Source organism: Episyrphus balteatus, chromosome 2 (genome assembly GCF_945859705.1).
Source record: "Episyrphus balteatus chromosome 2, idEpiBalt1.1, whole genome shotgun sequence".
Taxonomy (NCBI): domain Eukaryota; kingdom Metazoa; phylum Arthropoda; class Insecta; order Diptera; family Syrphidae; genus Episyrphus; species Episyrphus balteatus.
The window spans coordinates 49932581-49952190 of record NC_079135.1 but is presented as its reverse complement, the minus strand read 5'-3'; the positions used below and the strand labels follow the sequence as shown (position 1 = coordinate 49952190).

Below are 19610 nucleotides of genomic sequence, written 5' to 3'. Positions count from 1 at the left end.
ATAATTGGAAGAAATTCAGGAGCTTTGCTACTTGTTATTGCGAGGATGCAGAATAGGACACCTTTGTAACTGGCTCTTGTAAGCACACCGTTAATAAGACCATAATCAAATGATAAAGCAAGGTGTGTAATGGTTAAGTAAAAGTTCCAGTAACAACTAAAATGGGTCTTTTAGACATTGAACTGGTTAGATGACTAGGTCACGATAGGCTCTGGCGGAAGCCGAGGAGAATAACCTTGCTATTCGTAACTAGACTTTGAAGATAACCATTTTAGCTGTTTTTTACAATTCTGTTTTAATCTTGTTGTATTGAAACAAAAGCAAGTATACAGAAAATACAGCTCTAAACTATTTGAACAACATCTCTGAAGTTTGAACGGCTATATTAGAACAGCCAAGAGTAGATTATTCTTTGTTAAAGAGCACAATGTTAAAGATCTTAAACATCCTAACTAACTTAAAACACTTAAAGTGTATATTTTCTCCAAAATATCTACCAAAAAAAAAAATGTTTCTCATTTCCATCCTCTCTTTTACTTTAAAAATGCATTAATTGAGTTTTCTTGGTAAATTGAGGCACATTTCACTTTCTATAATGGCGGTCAGAGCATAATGGCGAGTGCCTGCCTACTCTGCCTATACATATCTATTAGGTAGATATGACAGGCGAGCGTTTACATCGCTAAAATAAGCTTGTTATGATGTTAAAATTAGTTTCACCTCAAAGACAACAACGAAGCGGACTTAGAACCCGGATATTACTCCAAAGTGTTACACACAAACACACACACACACATACAATATCATCAAAAGAAAAGCAAGCAGTGTTTGTAGATTCGGCAATATCGATTTTCTTGGTGCTTTCGCACTTCAACGTTGTTGTCCGCGACCATATTACAAACAACCCTTGGAAGGAAATGAAATTCTTTCGTTGAAATTGAAAATTGAACGTTCCTTAATGTTCTGTAAATGTGGTGGGCGTTGTTCTGTCTGTTGACTTCATAGTCTTCAACAGCCCAGACCGATTTCATACCTTTGGAATTTATATTTTTGGTTAACTTTTGATGTCTCCACATTTATGTTTAAACTCCCCGCACCTTTAACAATTTATATTTCCTCTTTTTTGTGTCTTAGTTTTGTGGAATGGCTGACAGTTTGTCAATAAGAATATATTTTTAAGTTGTTTATGAAAATGTTTCAAAAATAAATTTGGTGTGTAAAGGCATGGAATTTTTTATTAATGCGTTTCTATAAGTTGTTTTTAGTTTTTCGTTTTTTTTTGTCTGGCTCCCTTAACACCTTTCATTTCCTTGCCGCATTTCAATTCCATGGGTTGATGATATATTTTAAATTTAATAAAAATAGTCATCTTAAAGTTTGAGTTTGTTTTTGTTTATGTTAAAACGTGCTTTTAAGAGCCCAAGGGTTATGTCATTATTATGAACCTTTTTTCCAAATTAATAAATGCTAAAGTTTACATAGGACGGTAGTTAAAAGTTTTTGCTGCCATACGAATGATTAAGGAAAATGTGTTTTAGTGTAAACAAAGCGGGGTGGTGCAGAAAATTGTGATTGAGTAATAGCTAGCAGGTATTCCGTATAAATGGCGTCATTTTTACTTTATTGTTATTGTGTTTATGGTGTTTACACATAGCAAACGAATACTACGAGTAAATACTTTTCACCTTAGTAACAGTTTTTTTTTTTTGATTTCATCAAAGTATATTTTAATGTTTAAATGATTGTTAAAAGTTTTGTATTTTACTATTCTGTGACGTAGGTATGTGTGCTTTGAAGGGAAGGATTTTTCTAAAACAACTTTCACTATAGATACTTTTAAAGGGAAATTATTTCCTTTTGATAACATAATTTTTCATTTTCTAACAGAACGGATCAAAGGAATCTAAACAAAACTTTCACTTTTAAATCCGTTATTAATTTGCAGAGTTTGAAGTCGATAATTGGCAAAAAGATTAGTTCAAATCGAAATATTTGTACTGTTAAAAAACTATGTCAAGTGAGCTGAAGAGATCTCGCAGTTGATTTATTTCATGAGAGGAAACTGATTCATATTATATTAACATTACAAGTTCCTAAAGTGAGGGGAAATGTGGCATCTATTGGATGATTCCAATAAAAGTTGCAATAACAATGCAAATTGCAATAACAATGCAAAAAACATGAATTTTTTAAATATAGAAAAAATAAAAAAAATTCCTTTTTTTGGGTCTCAGAATCAATAACCATTTTTTGCTTGCGATATAGGTACTATAGGGCAAGTTTAGGATTCGTAAAAAAAATCGAACTCGAGATAACAATTTTACATGACATTACGATGATGGAGAATGCCAAAAAAGTGGGTCCGGCAATTCTGTCTGTCTTTCTGTCTGTCTGTCTGTCTTTATATACCTCGAGCTACAGCCTAAACGAGTGAAGTGATTTTCTTCAAACTCGGTAGTTAGCAGTTTTTGGTGATTCCCTAGAGGGGAAATTGAAATTTTTTTTTTTATGACCAAAACTAACGGTACCTGCCATATAACGGAAATAGAAAAGTTAATTTTTTTTCAAAAACGGCTCTAACGATTTTGATTAAAATTTGTATGTGTGGTATAACACATAAGAGCCAACTTTTGAAATAAAAAATATATTTTTTTTTACCGTTATTAACGGTACCTGTCATAGAACGGTTTTTTTGGTTTCTGAATATCTCGTACAAAATTAACCCGATTTTTATGCAAAAGCGTTTAAATAAAGGTAATATTAAAATTTTAGAAAATTTTCAAAAAGTGCATTTTTGGATTTTTAAAAAATATTTCCAAATTTTTTTTTGAAAAATCAATTTATTGAAAACGGGTTGGTGAAAAATTTTGAAATTTCGTTTTTATGTGTAAATTAATTATTTCTTTAAAATGGCATACCAACTTTTTTTTTGAAAAATGTTAGAAATTTTGTATATATAAAAAATTATTTTTTTTAAAAAACGGCTCTAACGATTTTGGAAAATTTTTTTCTAAAAATACCTTCTTATGCAAGTAATAAAATGGCATACTTGGTTTTTTGTAAAACATAATTTAAACGGTGTTTTTTGAATAAAAAGCGTTAACATTAGAGTTACTTTTAGCATAAGAGCAAGTACGTGCGACCCCAGTCGTGCATTTTATTTTTGTTATAATCCGGCTTTAAAATTTAGAGCAAGTAGGAACATTATGGTATAAGATGTGTTTTGGTATAAAATTTAAGGCGTGAATTTAACCTGGTATACATGGCGTATACGCACTATTTTTAGTGCGGAAATATTTATTTTTCCATTTTCCAATAAAGTGATTACAAAAATGTTAGAATAGAAACTACCCATATACCTATTTAATTTACTGCAATGTGGCATCACATCAATTTCATTCCTCATATCCAAATATTTTGAAATTTTTTTAAAAGTTTTTTACTCATGTAGTTATTTCAGCGAAACATTAAATACATTAGGTAAGCATTAAGAAAACTTACAAATTTTATAATATTCGCGAAAGTTTACCTTATAGTCGAAACCAAACCAACACAATAAAGGTATTTAAATGAACAAACATCTTTACACAGTTTGCAACAAGTTCATTTCAATAACACACAACACAAAAATAGTTTACGAAAGTCTGATTAAAAAGTTTTTAAAACTACACACATATTCTATGTATTTTACATGATTTCATGAGTTCATTCCATAAAAGTTCTCTGTACAAAATACATTTATGCAGAATATAGGTCGATAAAGTTCCATGGATAATGCTGTTATGTATTTTATGCAAACGGATATAAGTAGCAAGGAAAGTTTGTATCTATATCTACTTACAACAAATAGTTTCACTTTTAACGATTTTCGAAGATTAATGATTTATGGTGGTTTGCAAAATCATTTTCGTAAGACTACAAAGAAATTATTTCTAGTAATAGAGAAATCTGTCGAAAAAAGACTCGAAATTGTTTGGTTTAAAAAGGTTACATGCACGTTAGGGCGTTCGTTATATAAGAATCAAGTTCTTAAGTGGAAAAACTATTTCAAATAAAAACAAATTTATTTTGACGGTAGATGGCGCCCTAAGAGGGTTAAAGTTTTTTCTCATTTGAAATAGGTATATGTTGACTTATGAGGCCACTTTTTTTTTTAGATATAACCTTTAATACAAAATGTTTTATGAGGTTCTTGGATACAGTAAACACCGTTTCCAAAAAGTTAAAAAAAATTAAATTACTTACCAGTTATAGCTCAGGCAAATTAGTCAAAATATGGGCATGAAATCGCATTTTTCGCTGGACAACATTTTTTTTGTATGTAATGTGTTGGGGTGTATGTCTTTATCATAAAAGTCAATTTGTAGGGATGATACGACGTCAGGAGCAGCCGCCATATTGGAAAAGAGGTTGGTACCATTTTTATTTAATTCCTCCATTTTTACTCATTTTAAAGAAATTTCAAGGATAGACTTATTCACAATAAAATTATCTAAAACGTGATGTAAAAATTGTGAGTCAATTAAATTCAATTTTATAGTTCAAATACCTGGCGAACTGATTTTGGTTGGGTAATTCTTCAAGAATGAATTATAACACTTTTAATTATCTATAAAATGAGCCCTTAGTCGTAATTGTAACCACCATCATGTAGAAGCAACCCAAAGTCGAAGTCAAGATATACGATTTTTCAACTAAGATTATCAAGGATTTCAATAAACAAACAAGAAATAAACACAAACGTCTTCAAAATATAACGGCTTAAACAGATCATATCTTGAGTTCTTTTTTAAAAAATTGTTAGATTCATGAAACAAGGATAAAAAAGTCTATAAAAACAAGTTGGGTGGAATCGTGTTTTTTTCGGGGACAAGAGGGCTGGGGTGAAGCTCAAAAAAATAGTGAAAATTGTTTGTGAAATATCGTCATATGACACATTTTTTTAAGGTATTTTTTGATGCTGAATCTAATGACATTAAAATAAACCCAATACGATTGATCTAAGAACAAGGGTGCTTAAAAACAAGGGTGCTTTTTTTTTACTTCAACAGGGAAAAAATATGACCAAAATCCATGTGAAAAACATGCTACACTGATGAAATTCGGGATGAAGGTTTTAAATAAAACATAAGGACAAAGGATTCAAAAAGTTCTTAAAAATATTTTTGGTGAAATGGGGTTTTTTGATGGATTTAGTTATGTGTAAGAAAGGTATCATAACAGCTACCTTAAATTCTATTAATTTCTAAAACTTGATGAAAAAGTTTTGGTTGGTATAAGAATTAAGAATCTATAAAGAGTACAAAATTATCTTTAGTGAAAGGGTGTTTTTTTTTTTAAGAAATGATGAAAAGTAGTAAAAATGTTTCATTTATAACAGAAACCAAGAACCCAAACAGTCTATACAAATATTTTAGGTGAAAGCCCTACTAACAATTTTGCTTCTATAATGCTTTACAGAAGCAACAATTGCATCTGTAAAGCTTTATAGAACCAAAATTGTTTGTCGGGAGGTCTATAGAAATATTTTAGGTGAAAGGGTTTTAGGAAATAGGGAAATCCGCGATAAGTCCATTAAAATCAATGGTATAAAAGGTAACGAATAAAAGAAATCTTTAAATTTTTTTCATATGAAAGGGTGCTTTTTTTAGAGGTAGAGAAAATATGGGTATATTTGAAAAAGTGTATAATACTAGAGTAATATTAGTGGTACCCTATTAAAATTCAGCAATTATGTTACTTTTATTTTAGATTATAAACAAGAACCTAAAGTGTCTATAAAAATATCATGGTTAAAAGGGTGTTTTTTTGAGTGAAAACAAAAATTATGGGTCACTAATGAAATTTGGTAAAAACATTGACTTTATGATAGAAACCAAGAATAAAGGGTTTTCATAAAAAATTAAGGTGAAAGGGTGTTTTTTCCGAAGAGACAACAAAATCTGTAATTGGTCCCAAAAAGCCATTGATTCATTTTATTGTTGGTTTTGATGACAAATTAAACGTTTATACTTAAGTTCTTAGACGTTTTACACAAATCATTAGCTTTTTGGGACTTATTACAGATTTTACTGTCTCTGCGAAAAAACACCCTTTCACCTAATTTTTTTTTATACCACGAAACAATTTTTTTCCCGCGAAAAATGCGATTTGATTTACCAATTTCCCTGGGTTATTAACTATTTCAAGAAAAAAATCGTTCCACAAGTTTAAATTAATGATTAATGCTAAGATCGACGCACGAATTAACAAATGCGAAACCGCAAATGCGGATGGATGCTACGTTAAAATCCATTGTTTAACTTTTCCATTATCCTACTCCTAGTATAAATTAAATCCCGAATTTGTTTTCACACCAAATCAATGATTGCCATATAGACTATAAAATCCGTTATTGAATGAAAACCCAGCTGTTGAATATTTTCCTTAAGAATATGAAAGAAACATTTCAAAATTTAATTTTTAAATGACGTACATACATACTTTATACATGTGTAGTACATGTATGTATGTATTTAACGTTCAGGAAAATTTTATCTCTTTATTTGCCTTCAATATAAGATTTAACAATCTCGCACAAAAATTCAAGGATGAACGAACAAATTATATTTATAATGACACCTACCTGAATTGAACCATTTGGCTTTAGAATGAAGACGTAGCAGAACAGCTTTTTATTGTTTATTTACACTTTGTTTTCATAATTTCTAAAGATTTATCGAGGATTTATCTTCTATCACATTTATACACACACACATTTTTTTTTCATTCATTATGGCTTGTTTGTTCTTATTTATTTGATCGTTTGACTCATAAATTCGTTGCTATCTGTCATTTTAAAAATTATTTAACTTAAATAAATAAAAAAAAAAAAAAAAATAAAATTATTAAATAAATAATAAAAAATAAAAAAAAGCTAAAGAAGCACCCCAGGGATTTATTTTCAAAGAAAACAGATCAAGCGTTAAAATAAATAAATATAAATTTAAATTTTTTATTATTATTTCTAAGACAGCAATTAGTTCATATTTTTATATTTTGAAAAATTATTTATAATTTATTTTTCTATAAAAAAAAATAAAAATTTTAAAAAAGTTCAAGAAGAGTCCAAAATATAAAAATATCCACATCATTGACACCTTTTTAAAAAAGCCAAATGTTGTTGAATGACATTTTCTTTCACCAAAGCTATCCCCACCAATTAACACCTTAAATCTCCCATCTGAACGTGTGGGCTAACTTTTAGAAATACCACAGGAAAATTTGGAGAAAATATACGAGTAAATCACACCATAAAGAAGCCATGAAAAATGCGTAAAATATTTAATTGGTGGCATTAAATAAACAGGAACCATGCCGTCCCTGTTAGCCATTTTAATTCTCTCCAAAATGCAATCTTTATGAATTGAATAAAAAAAAAAAAAAAACAAAAAATGAAAATGAAAATAAAAACCAACAAACAATTTATTATGCCGGATAGACCGTTTTATGGCCTGAGATGTTAACAGAGTGCGATGCTATATCGCTGGAACTTGTGTAAATAAATAAATCTGAATTAAATCCACATATTCGCTATATATGAAATTCGTACAACATACAAATATACATAGATATAAATAGAATTCTATTTAGCTACTAGGTTAAATCTTAAAGCGTATCCAATAAATTCGTAAGGAAAGTGTGCGTAATGTTTACATGCCGATTTTGAATCCTAAGAAGTGTGGCGAAAACAACAAATCTTCTATAAGAAGAAAAAAAAAAAGAATAATAGAAAATAAAATCAATAATACGATTATTCGCATTTATACGTTGGATATGTGTGTATATGTAATGTATATATAGCGCTTATGAAGGGATTATACTGAGTTAGAGGATGTTGAGAGAGTAATATAATTTCGGGTAAAGCCTTTTTCGTCATAGTTTAGATTGACTGGTCTTTTGACATTATTGGCAGGATTAAGATTCATAGAATAAGTTAATTTTACCAAAAAATGTCAAAGGTATATACAATATATGAAAGTGAATTACTCGTATGAAGAGCAATGGTTTCAAGGATTTATTTTTATACGTTTTTGTTTGACTAACCAGAGGGAAATAGAAAACCTTTGATTAACCTCTGACCTTAAGGATATAATAAATATACAAGTGCTATTATCTACTTCAAGTGAAACCTTTTAAGAATCACATTCGAAATCTAACAGTTATGCATTGGCTGCTGGGAAATTAATTTCAGGGGAGATTTGCGATAGGGGAGTAAATTTCGGGGGAAGAAAGTATTTCTAATGAAAATATTATTAATTATAATTATATCATGTATGAGAAGTATTGAGTATTACTAAATCCTTATAGTCACGTTGTTTCAATGAAACAAACGCAAATGAAATAAAAATTTAATTTGTATATTAAACATAATAATGAAAGCTTTTCTGTAAAAGCAATAAGCATTAGTTAAAAACAAAAATAAAATGAACGACTGGGGTCACAAGTGCTTGCTCTTATGGTAAAAGTTACTTTTGTGTTAAAGCTTTGTATTGAACAAAATTAGGGAAAATTTGATATATTTGGAGAATCTCATAAGTAGTGCAAAAAAATAAAATCTATTCTAAACACTATTTGAAATGATCTTTTACACAAAACTAAGTATGCCATTTGATTTCTTGTATAGAAAAGAATATTTACAAAAAAAAAAATTTGAAAATCGTTAGACCCGCTTTAAAAAAAATAATTTTTTATATATAAAGATTCTTTCCTAACATTTTTCAAAAAAAAAAAATCGGTATGCCACTTTGAAGAAATAATTGATTTACACATAAAAACGAAATTTCAAATTTTTTAACTAATCCGTTTTCAAAAAATTGATTTTTCAAAAAACAAAATTGAAATATTTTTTAAAAACCCAAAAATGTGTTTTTTGAAAATTTTCTAAAATTTTAATATTACCTTTACCTAAACGCTTTTGTATACAAATTTTTTAAAATCGGGTTACCTAATATTGTACGAGATATTCAGAAACCGAAAAAACCGTTCTAAGGCAAGTACCGTTAATGAAGGTATAAAAAATGTTTTTCCAAATTAAGTCATTATTTTAGAAAATCCCCCCTTCCGGCTTAATGGAGGGGAATAGACAGCCCCGTCCCATACATTTTTACTTGCGATATATAGGTACTATAGGGCAAGTTTAGGATTCGTAAAAAAAATCGAACTTGAGATAACAATTTTACATGACATTACGATGATGGAGAATGCCAAAAAAGTGGGTCCGGCAATTCTGTCTGTCTGTCTGTCTGTCTGTGTGTCTGTCTCTATCTGGAGCTGCACCCTAAACGAGTGAAGTGATTTTCTTCAAACTTGGTAGTTAGCAGTTTTTGGTGATTCCCTAGAGGGGAAATTGAAATTTTTTTTTTATGACCAAAACTAACGGTACCTGCCATATAACGGAAATAGAAAAGTTAATTTTTTTCAAAAACGGCTCCAACGATTTTGATTAAAATTTTTGTGTTTAGTACTACACATAAGAGCCAACTTTTTAAATAAAAAAAATATTTTTTGTACCGTTATTAACGGTACCTGTCATAGAACGGTTTTTTTCGTTTCTAAATATCTCGTACAACATTAACCCGATTTAAATGAAAATTTTTGTACAAAAGTGTGTAGGTAAAGATAATATTAAAATTTTAGAAAATTTTCAAAAAACGCATTTTTGGATTTTTAAAAAATATTTCAAAATTTTTTTTTGAAAAATCAATTTTTTAAAAACGGATCAATGAAAAATTTTGAAATTTAGTTTTTTTGTGTAAATTAATTATTTCTTCAAAATGGCATACTAACTTTTTTTTTGAAAAATGTTAAAAAATTTTTATATATAAAAATTTATTTTTTTAAAAAACGGCTCCTACAATTTTCGAAATTTTTTTTTCTAAAAATACCTTTTTGTACAAGAAATAAAATGGCATATTTGTTTTTTTTTTTAAGATAATTTAAAACGGAGTTTAATTAATTATAAAAACAGATTTAATTTTTTTATACTACTTATGAAATTTCTTCAAAATATCAAATTTTAAATTTCTTGAATAAATAGCTTTAACATTATACACTTAAGAGCAAAAAAACGGAATCAAAAAAAATTATTCATATTAAAAACAAAAATTGCAATGGATAAAATAATGTTTCTTCAAGTTTCATGGTCTCATTTAAAAGCTTGAAATTTTTACTTTTAATGGTTGGTGAAAACTTATAAATGCATACGATAGTATCATAGCTATCTGTCAATAAATTGCACTTCATTTTTTTCTAAATGTTAAATTTTCTTGATACTCTCTGCTTCAATTTCAGTCTTTTTTTCCCTACGTTACTATTGACGTTATCTGTCAATAAATTGCACTTAATTTTTTTTTAATGTTAAATTTTCCAGATACTCTCTGTTTCAGTTTCAGTCTTTTTTTCCTTACATGCTTCATTTATGTTGATTGGATCTTTATAAAGTGAACGGGTTTTTAAGTTTCTAGCATTGATTTAAAGCTTTTGTTTCAAGCTTTTTAATGGTGCAATTAACATTCATGTATGTCAATTACATCCTGACCTATTATCGTTTTTACAGAACGAAAAGTTTGATTCCATTTTTTTGCTCCTAAGTGTAGTTACTTTAAGCATAAGAGCAAGTACGTGCGACCCCAGTCGTGCAATTTATTTTTCTTGCCTTGACTTAACCTATACGCTCTAGCTTTTTGGTACGTTCCTCCAGTATATCGTTCATTTCAATGGTTGCCAACCCAAAAACAACGTTTCATAGCTTTGGTGTTCGTAACTCTGGTTTTTCGTAACTTCGGTCTTTCATAACTCTGGTATTCATAACTTCGTTGGTTTCCCATGTGTAATACTACACACAAAAATTTTAATCAAAATCTTTAGAGCCGTTTTTGAAAAAAAAAAAAATAACTTTTCTATTTCCGTTATTTGGCAGGTACCCTTAGTTTTGGTCATACAAAAAAAATTTAATTTCCCTCTAGGGAATCACCCAAAACCTTCTAACTAGATACCTAAGTTTGAAGAAAATCACTTCACTCGTTTAGGCTGTAGCTCGAAGTACACTTCGCGTCACTTGAATAGAAACAACAATTTTTCTTTAGAAAATACCGATTGACGCTTCGGTGAGGTAACTTAGTAGATTTTTGGTTTTGCATTTTCAAAGAGGAACTTTTAATAAACAATGTTGTAAAAACAAAAAACCCAAAACAGAAACCGTATGGCTACTAGTTGCGTTTTTTCGCATTACTTCACAAAAAACAGTGTTTTTTTTTGCGTCACTTAAATTAGATAAAAATGATGAAAAATCATGGACAACACTAATTTTAGTAAAACAGTCTTAAACTTTGACATTATTTGCACATTATAACCAATTATGGGCTACGAGCTACCATTAGGCATCACAGAAAATGCATAAATAGAATTAAACATTGAAAATGCACTTGTACTGTACACAATCGTGGACCTAATTGGAGAAAGTGACTATAGTGTTTGGTAACTTCTTACAAATCAACAAAATGACATTTTCTACAATTTAAGGTTTGAATAAGTGAAATAAACTTTCGTTTTCATCCGGAATGCATCTGTTTTGTTTCTATTGCGTTGTTTTTTTCTGGAACTCTCCTTGTGCAATCTCTAAGAGGGTTGTTTTTCCACGTTCCTAAACTTCCTAAGAGCTTCTTCCATTATTTCTTTGTAAAAGTTTGCATCTTTTTTCGAAGCGTGAAGCTTCAATTTTCCTATTGCACATCATAAAAACAAAGCGTATTACTATAACACATTTTATTGCCCTTTATTGGCGATGCGATAAAAGTTATTCTTTCATAAACCAATGAAATAGGACTAATATTAACGTGGTCCATCTGAGTTGGTATGTTTTCCTTTAAAAAACCACTCTTTATCTCACTTCTTTTCAGTTCGAATGCAACTATAAAATAGTTAACTTTTTTGTAATCTTAGTAGAACTTAAAATGTTGTTATTTTGCATTTTGAGGCTTTTTAAATGTTGTGCACCTTTTATAACTTCCATGATGGAACAAACCACCACATTACCATCGCACTAACACCACGTTTTTGACCGATTTTAGCGGCAAGGTGAAGGAAATTGCCGCTAGTTTTTAAATTATTTTTTTCTCTGCTCTTGATTTGGGTCTCACCTGTCTTATTTTTTTATTCAATCACTAGTTTACGATTTTTCAAAAATATTCTCATACAAATTTGGCAATTTTTTCAATATCTTTCGCGATTTTGCATAGTGCAAGTGCATTTCCAATGCTAGCTGCTATTTATGCATTTTCTGTGATGCCTAATGGTAGCTCGTAGCCCATAATTGGTTATAATGTGCAAATAATGTCAAAGTTTAAGACTGCTTTACTAAAATTAGTGTTGTCCATGATTTTTCATCATTTTTATCTAATTTAAGAGCTTGTTTCTATTCAAGTGACGCAAAAAAAAACTGTTTTTTGTGAAGTAATGCGAAAAAACGCAACTTGTAGCCATACGGTTTCTGTTTTGGGTTTTTTGTTTTTACAACATTGTTTATTAAAAGTTCCTCTTTGAAAATGCAAAACCAAAAATCTACTAAGTTACCTCACCGAAGCGCCAATCGGTATTTTCTAAAGAAAAATTGTTGTTTCTATTCAAGTGACGCGAAGTGTATAAACAGACAGACAGAAATACCGGACCCACTTTTTTTTGCATTCTCCATCATCGTTATATCATGTAAAATTGTTATCTCGAGTTCGATTTTTTTTTACGAATCCTAAACTTGCCTTATAGTACCTATGTATATCGCAAGTAAAAACACTAGAATTTTGTTCTATAAACCGTAGGTATACTTGTGGCAGGTAAAAACGTCACATACCAAGTTAAATTTAAAAAAATATAAAATGTGTTCTTAAATTGCTTCAATTTCCAAACGAAGCATATTATACATAAGAGACGGATTGATTTCGAAAATAGTAAAGATTATAGACAGGTGGATAAATTGACATACATACATATATTTCGAAATTAAAAATAAATTACGTAGGCAGGGAATAATATGGGCCATTTAATAGTGTAGGTCAGATATTGCCTTCACTATTAAAGAATTAAAACTTAAATTAATATATTTATGAAAAATATTTTTGATACGAATGTTGTGGGTTGATTATTTATAGGCTTTTTTGTTAATGATTTTGTTGGTTGTTGTTTTAAAGCAAAGAATAGTAAAATGTGTTTATTTACAAATGACAGTTTTTCAATTCATTTCAAACACTAATGGGCAGTTGTACAAACGTGGTTCAGCCTCGGGTCAGGAATTTAACTCGCCGATTTCGGCGGATTAGCAGTGGATCACCTTTGGTTCAAGGATGGATTTAGCTATTTCAACCTATATGGACCTAGAACCAGTGCTAAAACTCAATATCACCAATGAATTCAGAAGATAAAAGTTGCTCAACCACGGATTAAATATTTGTACAACTGGTCCTACACATTAGATGTGATTTGCTTAAAAGTTATAACCTGCGAATATTGCAAAATTAAAAAATATATAATGTATCTCATTTGTTAAAGTCAAAAGTAGCTATTGGTTTTTTTTTTTTTTGCTTGTTCAAACTCTTAAACTCAACATTCTGTATGAACAACATAAGAAATTTCTTTCTAAAGATAGTAGCCAGAGTTTTAATTAAGGCATGGGGGATGGTACAATAGCTCAGACTGGGAAAAATAGTAAAGGAGTTAACTTTAACTACGATTACAAGCGTTGCCGTTGTTTTAAAATTTTTTAAAATTTTATTTTGAGTATGAAAAAAAAAATCCCGCGGGGGAGATAGACCCCATTTCTGATAGTAAAAAATGCTTCTAGTTCCAGTAGGGAAACATCAAATTGAAAAAATTGCTAAATATTTCTTTGAACGCTACTTAAGTATATATGTAATATACTAGATAATTAGCCCTATCTATAGGTAGGCAAATACCTCAGGCATAAGAAGCGTTAAATATTCGCTCATGCAAACAATTGTGGCAGGATATGTGATGTGATTGTGGCATAGCTATCAATATCCGATAAATTAATTTAAATATATTACAAAAACAACAAGCAGCTGCGATAAGAACATTAACTAAATTCACCTGCGTATAGCTTAACCAAAATACACCAATGAATTTTCACCCTCCATCGGATCCATATAACTTATAAGATATTCCTGATGGCAAACAAATTACTTAGCTCTTCAACCAATACACAACAAAAGCTCCGTGAAGACAGAATAGCGACCTCAAAACTTTTGAACCAAACCTATCTAGTTCGTTTGTCCACCTTTTGTCCATCCTTCAAAAAAATTTTAAAGGAATTTCCTTTTTTTTATAGGGATAGTTTGAAAACGCTCAATTTTAGAAATAGCCATTTGAAACCAATTGCATTCGTTTGCTCAAATCAAGTTCTATATACGTACCAAATATTATCGTTTTTCCACTCTCCGCTTAGGAGATGTTCAAAATTACCAAGAAAAGTTACGCATACACCACAGTGTACATTACATATGTATGTATTAAAATTTTCAAAGTCCTGCTAAAAATATTTTTTTTTTATTTAAACGTTAATCGTTTGTCCACTTCGAGAAATGGATACAAACCAAAAATCATCGTTTGTCCACCCTACGTTCAATAGATATTCAAAAAACAAATTTTGTACTGAAAAATTCAAAGTCCCCTAATATCCCCAAAAAGTACTTTGTTTCAAAAATTTAAACTTGTGTCGCTTGTCCACCTCGAGTTCTTTTCGTATACAAAAATTCGTCGTTTGTCCACCCTACGTACCCAACGAGACATATAAAAAAGCTGTATACTAAAAATATAAGGTCCCATAAAATCTCCAAAAAAATTTCCAAACATTTTAGCACTAAATCTTATTCAAAAAACTTTCATTAATAGATTAACTTAAATGAACTATTGCACTTTATCATGCGGAAGGGAAGACCTATGTATATGGTTTCACTTTCAAAACTACATTTTCCTTAACTTGAAAAGTTTCAAAGAAATACCTAATTTTCAATACGGACACCGTTATATCCAAGAAATCGATATTTTCGACATTTGACCTTGAATAACTTATGAGTTTTTTTTTAGGAAACGAAGGAATATTTTGTCCGGTTTATTGTTTTCATTTAGATCCAATGTAATAGTACGAGTTGGTAGATGATAAATTGTATGTAGGAGAACGAAATCTATGTTTCTAATTCCTGATCAAATGCTTTTATACTGATTATGCTGTAATAATATTTGTAAGCCCATTTATCAAAAACAATTATTTTTAAGCTAAAATGAATAAGAAAAAATTCGTTTTTTTTTTTATAGATATTTCACAATATTTGATCCTTAACGGTAGTTTTGAATTATAAGCTGATTTTTTTTCTACTCGAAAATAAAACCTTTCACCTTGTGTACTGCTATACCTAACACAAAAAGAAAAAAAGTAAAATTTTAAGACTTGTAAATATAAACCTTTATTTTAAAAGGTTACGTATTCGCTATTTGTATTATTTTTTTTTTTACTTTTCTAAGTCTTATTGATTTTTTGTTCTACTTTTATTTTACAGTTGATACAGATACAGATGCTGACGAAGAAGAAGGGCACGTTGAAGAAGGCGAAAGTGAACTCAACAACAGAGACCGAAACGATAGGACTGAAGATCTACTTGACCAAGGGGACGATGGAAGAGATTCATCCGACCAACCCAATGGAGAAATATCGGTTTCACTGCTTCGAGCAAAAAACTTATCACTTTTACAAAGCCAGTGAGTATTTATACCTTCAAGAATACAAAAAAAAAAACAAAATTCTATATAGTAATGTCCTTTATACAAGTGATATATGTAAGTTTTTTAACAACGCTTTCCCTTTTCAAGGGAAATCTCTTCAAGTCAACAGAACTTTTTTCGAATGCTTGATAAAAAAATCGATGAAGTGAGTACCTTGTTGAGAGACTGCATTTTATTCAATAAAATCTATTTTTCTATTTCTATTCATTTTAATAAAAAAAAAAAAACAAAAAAAAAATCAAAAAAAACTTTAAAGGGTCCTGACTACGACTCGGCTAGTGAAACTGAAATCGCACTGGAAGAGGCACGTTTGAATGCTTTAGTCCAGCATTGGGAATCGGCCAGCCTGACTGCATCGATGTGTTCATCAGCGAGTCGATCGCTGCAAACTACACCTGTAAGACAAGTGCCAACTAGGCAACCACCGCCTCTTGTAAGGACACTAGTCCAGAATTCCATGCCACAACAGCCGTTAAGCGCTGACCTTCTACCTCATGGTGCAACTGCACCCCAGCAGGGATTGGTAATGGTTGGGCCACCACCTAGTGTGATAGCCCAACAACAACAACAGCAACAACCTGGAATGCCACCCAACCAGCAATTAAACCAAATTATTGGTATGGGTGGAATTGTGATGGGAGGTGTTTCGCCTTCGCAGTCACAAATGCTGGCCAAGGTAAATCTCAGTCCTAAACGTGTAGATCCCCGGGCAATGATGCAATTGAACCAAAATGCTCTTCAACAAGCATACGCTATACCACCGTCGCCGCAGCAAGCAGCTATGAGTACGGGCCGCCCACCGCGTTCACCTCAAGTTTCGGTAGGACCAAGTCCAGTTGGTGGTCTTACCACTCATATGCACATGGGCTATTATGGACCACCACAGCCAACGCAGTCAACTTATTTTGGAGAAGTACTTCATCCTATGCAGGTATACATCTTATCCTTTACTATTTTACTTTATTCTAATCTCTTTTCATTGCAAAGGTACCTCAAGCACCCCCCGAATACCGATTTCCACCTGCGATTAGTGTTCAACGTCTAGCACCGCAAGTGCAAAGACAGCTGCGCGAAACACAGGAATTAATAAAAGACTCTTGTCCGCAACTATATGCGGCTGGCTATGGAAGCCCGGGTCCTCCAATGCGGAATCAGCCTAGAAATGCAGCAAGGAGGCCCACCCTGGAGACTCAATTTTCCCAGGAGTTATCGTGATATCTAGATTATTAGTTCAAATTGTAAAAAAGAAAATACCAAAAAATCAACAGTTATCCATTTCATTCATCCCTATTTATCCTTATTATATACAATAATTTTTTTTAAACTTTAAGCGTACATCCAGGCGCTTAAAGAATGAAAAATTCACTGTAATTGTAATGTACGTAGGTACCTAACATAATTCATGTATTTTTTTTTTTGTTTTATTTTACTCAAAGAAAAAAAATTACTATCCACTATTTTGAGGGGTAAGGGTGTGTAGTTTTTAATGTAAGCAAACAAACAAACAAACAAAAATTGCCTAATTTTAAGTAAGATAATAATAAGTGGAATAAAAGAGAAAAAGAAACAAAATACAAAAAAAAAAACAGGGTTGAGAGTCACAATTACACTTTAAACATTAATTCATTGAATGTATTTTTCTTGCTTTTAATGTAGTCCAGTCAAAATAGATTTTTAATTTAACAAATATAAATAACACAGGAAAAACGTTTAAACTGCAAAGCCTGTGTCAATCTGACACTGACACAAGCAAGGATCTTCAAGGTCAAATAATGTCAAAAATATCAATTCAATTGAACTTTTGAAAGGCTAATAATACCTATTAGACCAGTGCCGATGCCTTCAAAAACATTAAAAAGTACAACAAAATCATAGTAGGATGAAACCCATTGGAAAAGGAGGTGAATATGATGAAAATTAAAGGAAAAATAAATTACGGGCGAGCCGAGTTCGGGAAGTGGGTGCGTTGAGTTTTTAATGGTAAAAAATGGTATATCTCGATTTCCGGCAAAACTACAAGTCCTATAGAAAAAAGTTGTATGACAAAGTTGTAGGTAATAAAAAGATCTACAACTTTTGTGTCAACAATTTTTTCACATAACCTCAAAATTTATGTGAAAAATTCAAAAAACCGAGTTTTTGGTTTTTTATTTTTATCTTTTTCAAAAACAAAAATTTTTCTACGAAAATTGGTGAAAACTTACCTTATTATGTCCCAAATACACTGTAATTTATTTGATTTAAAATATTAATTTGTTCACCTTAGTTTGACTTAATACCAAAAAAACACCCTAATTTTCAATCGAAAATTCACATGTCAAAATATCAGCTTTTTTCAAAAAGTCGGTGGGCATTTCCTTTGTTAAAATGTCTTTTTTCTGATGGTGTAAAAAAATTACATTAGTATACTATAGAACATGTTTTAGTAAAATGCAAAAATTGAAAAAAGCTGGAATTCGAAAATTTTTTTTATCATTGTTTACAATTTTGGCCTATTTATTCAAATTTACACTTTAATTACTTAAAAAACTTAGGATTTCATGTAATATTGATTAATGTTACGGTTTTTGAGTAATTTAAGTGTAAATTTTAATAAATAGTCCAAAATTTTAAATAATGATAAAAAAAATTTTAGAATTCAAGCTTTTTGCTTTTACCGAGAACATGTACTATGGTATACTAATGTAAATTTTTGTTTACACTATTGGAAAGTAGAGATTTTAACGAACAAAATACCTACCGATTTTTTGAAAAAAGCTGATATTTTGACACGTGAATTTTCGATTGAAAATAAGGGTGTTTTTTTGGTATCAAGTCAAAAAAAAATTTTTAAAATAAATATAAATCAAGTAAATTACAGTGTATTTGGGATATAATAAGGTAAGTTTTCACCAAATTTCGTAGACAAATTTTTGTTTTTGAAAAAGATAAAAATAAAAAACCAAAAACTCGGTTTTTTGAATTTTTCACATAAATTTTGAGGTTATATGAAAAAAATTGTTGACACAAAAGTTGTAGATCTTTTTATTACCTACAACTTTGTCATACAACTTTTTTCTATAGGACTTGTAGTTTTGCCGGAAATCGAGATATACCATTTTTTACCATTAAAAACTCAACCCACCCACTTCCCGAACTCGGCTCGCCCGTAATTTATTTTTCCTTTAATTTTCATCATATTCACCTCCTTTTCCAACGGGTTTCATTCTACTATGATTTTTTTTGGTTTCAAAAATTATCGACCCTGGTCTATATAGAAAGGTGGTTCACATGATAGTTGTATTTAGGCGTTAGTAACACATACAGTTTTTTTTGTTGTCTGAATTAAAAAAATTTACAAGCAGTCCATAGTAAAAGAAAACAGTTCCATTTGATCTGTCGTTAATGCAATTGGATTTTATGACCCCTCGATACTCTTAATCCTTTCCTTTAGTGGTAAGGCAGTCCCATCAACTTATTGACTACTATAGTATTCTTTGCAGGTATGGTGCAATATGCAATGGTTTGCGTTCACTCTGCATGTCATTATTGTTCCGGATCCTTGTAGCTGGACCTTTAATTGCGGTTGAAGAAAAAAACATTTTTTTCAAACATTTTTGGTCGATAGATCCTATGCAGATTTAAGGCATTTGAAGGTTCAATAGACTCTTGGGGAAGAAGTCATAGAAGAAATGTCTGGAAGTTTTTCTTTCCTTGTGTTGTTATAGGAAACCAGGAGCTTTAGCTCTTTGTCAGCATATTCTCTGTGTTAAGTGCCATCCATTTCTTTTAGCTCTGACACA

The 19610-nt window shown here is 30.4% G+C and overlaps 1 protein-coding gene across 2 annotated transcripts in view; it reads left to right on the top strand.

Moving 5' to 3' along the window:
• Nucleotides 1–17919, top strand: part of LOC129908375 (uncharacterized) — a 38420-nt gene extending 20501 nt beyond the window's left edge. The window contains exons 3-6 of one of the 2 annotated variants that reach the window (XM_055984830.1): nt 15606–15804; nt 15931–15973; nt 16085–16759; nt 16816–17919. In XM_055984830.1, coding sequence (XP_055840805.1) covers nt 15606–15804; nt 15931–15973; nt 16085–16759; nt 16816–17043 — 1145 coding nt within the window. In that variant the 3' untranslated portion in view covers nt 17044–17919. Of the gene's footprint in view, nt 1–15605; nt 15805–15915; nt 15974–16084; nt 16760–16815 lie in introns of both variants that reach the window. The other variant, XM_055984829.1, reaches the window with a different exon arrangement.
• Nucleotides 17920–19610: the final 1691 nt, after the last annotated feature.